Consider the following 5,842-nt stretch of genomic DNA (forward strand, 5'->3'; position numbering starts at 1 on the left):
AAGTAAAATTTCTTTATATTTTCCTCTTGTAATTTTATAAGCTGTTCATCAAGTATAGTTATTAGTAAATATAAAAAAGCAGATTTACTTACTGGAGTTGTAAAAAACTTTAATATTGATATGGAAGCGTGGATAATATTATTCTGATGGCACTTTCATAAATATTGAAATTTGCAATCGTAACATTATGCAAATGTGGTTGAGTTTGGTAACATACAGTTGTAAATCATGAGCGTCTACGCGGATGTCTTTTTGTAAGTAACTTTGAGTTATTTCCGTTACCAATTATAAAAACGTCAACTAATAACTTTTTCGTCACTTTTTTCTTATATCAAATTATAATGTAAAATAAATCAGTAATATCATTGATAAAATTAGTACTTGTCATAATTGACAATAATGTGATATTAAAATTTTCAATACCTCGTGGCATTTATTTTTTTTATTTCCATTAGCAACGTTGCAATCCTACATACTTTACCTATAGGTATAATTTACGCAGCATAGTAAATAATTCCATAGGTACCCTATTGACACGTGACATACACAAATAACTCGCGTTTCAAATTAAAAAATAGTTCTGTATGTTTCCAGCTTTACGAATACATCAGTGATATCGCCGATGGAAGTGCTTCCAAAGTGTGGCTGAATACTTCCGTAAATGTAATTTAATAAATATTATTTAAACGAAACGCTGTATTATTGTTATTTTAGTTATTTTTGCGATACATTAGTGACGTGTTTATTTTAGATCAGAAATAGACAGGATAGACTATCAGATAACACTTTATTATTTCAATGACAATAAATTTGAATAATGCGATCTAGGCGACCTTATAATAGATCAGCTTTGTTTATATAGCCTGTTCAAACAGGTCAGCATAGTTGTTACTACTCGCGACAGATAATCATCTCTCGTCAATCAACACTACAAGAATGCACTTCGCTTACCGTCAGGTGCAGTGGGGATACTTTCCCGTTCTCGTATAAAAAAAAACCTAGATAAAGATAGGTCGCAAGTAATCGCTGGATGCAGGCCGCTTCCAAGTTAGTTTGGAATGTTCTAGTTGCCCGGTTCAAATAGCAATTAATACAATACTGTTTTATTTTTTGTATTTGTAATCGTATATAACTTTCTTGATTTCCTTAACTAAATAAATAAAATCTTTAGGGAACATGGAAACATCTTCTGGCTATCATAATGATGATAATAGTGTAGATGACTAATTAAATTGTGGAATATTTCCGTTCCTAGTATAATATTAAAACATCAGTTGTGTACAAGCATTTCATTTTTTTTATTCTGGCGAGCAAAGTGACGCGATGGTATCACATGGTATAGTTATTGGGTCAAAATAAACATTGCACCTGATGGTAACCTCGATGCCGTCCAGATAGAGGGTAACAGATGATTGTCTTCAAAGAATTAATAAATTTATTTTCCTAAAATGTTGTTCCTTTTCATTAATTTTTATAGAGTCTATCTTGCACTGCCAAAATGTGATTAATTGTATAAGCTGTGGTAAAAATGTTGGTAATATCCTATTACAGACTTTACTCCGTTTTGCACCTTATTAAGCTTTCTCGTAAACGGATCAAGTCAAATTGGAAGTGTGAGCAACATGCCTTTATTCGAACAATCGTTATTAAACCGATTTGAAAAATTAATAGTTTTTTTTTAATGGAATTTTAATTGATGTGTTCTGAGTATTGTAGAAATATTAGTGTGATATATATGGTTAACATATAGTTAAACGGCGGAGATAACGCGTTCTTCTTCGCGAAAAAAAAGAAAAATAGTTAAACTGTTTTTACGTAGAAGAAGAGCTTACTGACTTTCAATAATTTGTGACAGACTAATTATTTCAGCCAAACATAAAAAATAATATGACCTTTAACTTTTTCGATATAATATTACTGTAGTAACTTAGAAGTATTTTATTTTTTGTAATAATTTTAACCTATTTTGATTCTGAGAATTCTCAACTATGTAGGTTTCCTCTCAAATTTTTCACTCGCCGTTAGAACGAGCCATAAGTGACAATCTGTACAAAAGTATCTTTGAAAATTCAAACGTATGCTAAAACACAAAACGCAATTGTTTTGAACCCGTGACTTTCGGCTCGTCAGACATTTCCATTCCCGACTAGGCTATCACTACTTACTATGAGTAAATTAAAATAATATTGTTTTAATATCATTCCTCATTTATCATGAAATGAAAATCTTAAATGATTTTTAGCTCGTTATCCATGCATCGTCGGTCTTAGTAATTGTGGGGCGTTGAGTTTCATAAGATTTTAGTAAAAATATTAATAATTTTTTTACTTATTTTCTTAGAGATATCTAGATTTATATACTTACTTCATAAGTTAGGGTTGCTTTTATGAGTAATTTTATGAATAAATCCAGTTGATTAAATGTAAACAGTGTTATGATCATGTAAAATTTCATTAAAAATTCTATTATAAACTGTTTGTGACAACCTCCGTAGTATCTTATAACCAGAGTCTCATAGTCACTGTAGTGTGGTTCACAATTTGTATAACTATTTTTTGAGGCATCTGGGTTTAATATCGCGCAAACTTTCAAGAAAGTTCGGATCTGTAGGATAACTTTCCTATTGTAAACATAATTAATAAGTAGTCTTTTAAATATATTATGTTACGACTTACGTTGCCAGATCATGACCTAAACCGTAAATTAAATAAGTATGTTTCAGAAAGTATGTATTAATTTTAAATTATTTCATAAATCAGAGCGTGGGATATGAAATAACACCACATTATGTGAATTATGATCCAACATTTTTTATTAAAACTCAAATTGTGGATTGAACTTGCGTACCGAGGGTTCCACATGTAACATTTTTGGTCTTATTATAAGATTATTTTACCAAAATAATTATTTTTTAAGAAAAAACATTAAATACGGTAAAATTATTTTTGTTTATTTATTAAACACAAAATAGGTTACAATTGGGTACACATTGTATACAAAATTGTATATTTTGCATACATTGTGTACTGTATGTGTACCGTATAATACTTAAAGTTTTTTAACATAATTATAATCCAAAACTTGTGTTTCGGAACTAATATTAAATATTAACGAAATAAAGATGTAATTATCTAATCGTAACAATGAATGCTTCAAATTTTCAAACACTTATCAAATAAAAACATACAAAACTTTCACAAACTGTATTTAAATATTTTGACTGAAAAACATTAAGTACATTTTTTTTGTGTTTCAAAACGAACTTGCCCTGAACTAATGTAATTATGACGCCTGATTCAAGTTGAGTGCATTCAAGTCTTGGGAATACTGTAATTGTGTTTGAACTGCTATAGATGTATATCTAATACAATTTACGAGCACTCAGAACTTATGGTAATCACCCGTGGGTTTTAGTAATACATTAACTATTGCCCTATGGATTGTGTGTTACTCGTTAATAGGCATTATTATTGATGGTAAAACCCTTAGGATCACGGCTGTGATTTATTATAATTTGTTTTTATTATGAGGGTGCGTTAAAGCTTGATTAATGTGTTTCGTATTAATAATTGTTATTTCCATAAATAATAATATGTAAATTAAAAAATATCATCAATATCGCTGTGGAAATGATGTTCCTTTTTAAAATGATTCATTTTTTGACTTGAAGGGAGACTTCCTTCATTTTGAGCTTGTGTGTTTTGTGTTGTAATATTGAAGAAAAATTTAAGTTATTTAAATTTTATTGAAGGACAAAATGCATTATGTAGATCTTTATTCGAATAACACTTTTAAATCATGAATTTATTTATTAAATTGCAGTAACACTAGTTCGTAGGTCACGATTGTCCCGAGCAACTGTAAAGAAATATGATTAACATAGTTTGTTATTTGTATTGAAAACAAAAAAATATATTTGATATTATATATAAATTTTCAATATTAAAGTTATCGTTAATATAAATTTATTTTAAGTTATATTAGTTACTCATTAAGTTGTTCATAACTTTGCATGCTGTGGTGAAGTATACTTTGTAATAACTCATGCAGACATTTAGCCCTAATAATAAGTAATACAATGTTTGCTATTTTGTCAATGTAAGTATATTTTAATAATTCTATAAGTAAATAAAAAAAATATCTGAAAAGAACTTTTAAGATGAACTAGATGAAATACACCTTATTTATTTACCATTAGATAGCGATTTAAATCGGTTCATCAGTTCTAGAGATTTGCCTCTACAAATCTACAAATTTTTCTTGTAACATTAGTATTGATTTATGGCTACAAAAAAATTTATAGACCTCATCCTTACATATTATAAAAGAAAATCCCACGCCGCGACTGTCTGTCTGTATGCCATAATGTCAAAACCTACCGAATGCACATCGATGAAATTTGGTACGGAAATAATTTGAGATTCTGCGAAGAACATAGGCTACTGTTTATTCCAGAAATTATATAGCGTGAAATTTATCCCGGAAAAATTACATTATGCAAGCAAAGCCGCGGGCAAAAGCCAGTTACATCGAAAAGTTCAATGTGAAGTTTAGGGCTGCATTTTGAATTGTCTATGCGAAGATGTCCGATGTGATTAGAATATATTTTACGACGATATTTATCTTAATTCGTCAAATCAACGAACCAAAAATTAACATTTATAAAACTCTTAAAGGGCATAAAAGGTAGAGTAATAAAATATCTCATTCAATATTTAAAGTAAAATATAAAAGACAGACGGTACGTCAGAACAAACTTTTAAATTCCAGTTCGAAATTAATGATGATACTTTGAAGAATTATTTTTACATTCCGTTTTACAATTTTGATAATTGTATTATTTTTTATTTGTTTAATTAGCTGCCTATCGTTCAGAATACATAATGTTAATATTTTGTCATAATAAATGTCGGAGTTTTCATTTCTGTTAATTTAGCATATTTTTATTTTAGTCACCGTATAATGTAAACGGCGTATAGATTCTTTTCCATTCATTTCTATTTTATATCAAACTTTAAATACTATCTTTAAGTTAATACCCGTCCTATGTTACATAATTATTTTAACATAATTAGTTCTCATACTTTTTCCATGAAAGGTATTTAATATTTAATGTAGTTGTTACTTTTATTACATAAAAATATATGTTTTAGTTTATGTATAATTAATATCACCTATTACTGGTGTTACTTTTTAATTACCTTGGATACTTTAGAATATTGTGCATTAAAGTCTGTTATTATTATTGGTGCTAATAATAATTTCATAATTACTGGATATTTTAATTAAAAAAATCGCTAAATCAAATTATCTATGCCTGCCTTTATTTATATTCCTCTATATTAACACGAAATTTATTTCATATATTTTTCGACATATTTTAAAACTTGTAAAACATGAATACCAATAGGTCGCAAGGACACAACTATAATATGTTGACATTAATTGATTTATTGATAGAATAGATTTTGCATGCAGCTTCCCAATGTGAAACGGATTTCCCTAGACGAAAAGTAGTATATGTCTTTTCCAGGGTTCAAAACTATCTCCATACCAAGTTTTAATAGTTTTTGATTTTTTTTTGCATTCAGACCGATAGTCAGACGAGGTAGGGATTGTTTTACAATATGTATGGATGAAATATATAATTATCTTTATTAAAACTACAATTAAAAATACTCACAGTTAAGATCATTTTTCTAGTCACGTAGAAAAAGTCTAAGCCGCTCAGTGCCACTTTGATGTTGTTAATTTGTGCTATAAACCTCTCTACCTGCAATAAATACGGGTAATGTTTACAGAAAAACATCTGAAGAACCCTCGGATGACAATGCAAACTTAT

General features: G+C 28.6%; 1 protein-coding gene across 1 annotated transcript in view; it reads right to left on the bottom strand.

Moving 5' to 3' along the window:
• Positions 1–2,852: 2,852 nt before the first annotated feature.
• The window catches only part of LOC115442075 (gustatory receptor for sugar taste 64f), a 16,463-nt gene continuing 13,473 nt past the window's right edge, over positions 2,853–5,842 (bottom strand). The window contains exons 8-9 of the mRNA XM_037444745.1: positions 5,684–5,819; positions 2,853–3,858 (exon numbers count right to left, since the gene is read on the bottom strand). Of these exons, the coding sequence (XP_037300642.1) occupies positions 3,805–3,858; positions 5,684–5,819 (190 nt within the window). The 3' untranslated portion in view covers positions 2,853–3,804. The remainder of the gene's footprint in view (positions 3,859–5,683; positions 5,820–5,842) is intronic.

Source organism: Manduca sexta, chromosome 28, assembly GCF_014839805.1.
Source record: "Manduca sexta isolate Smith_Timp_Sample1 chromosome 28, JHU_Msex_v1.0, whole genome shotgun sequence".
NCBI classification, from domain to species: domain Eukaryota; kingdom Metazoa; phylum Arthropoda; class Insecta; order Lepidoptera; family Sphingidae; genus Manduca; species Manduca sexta.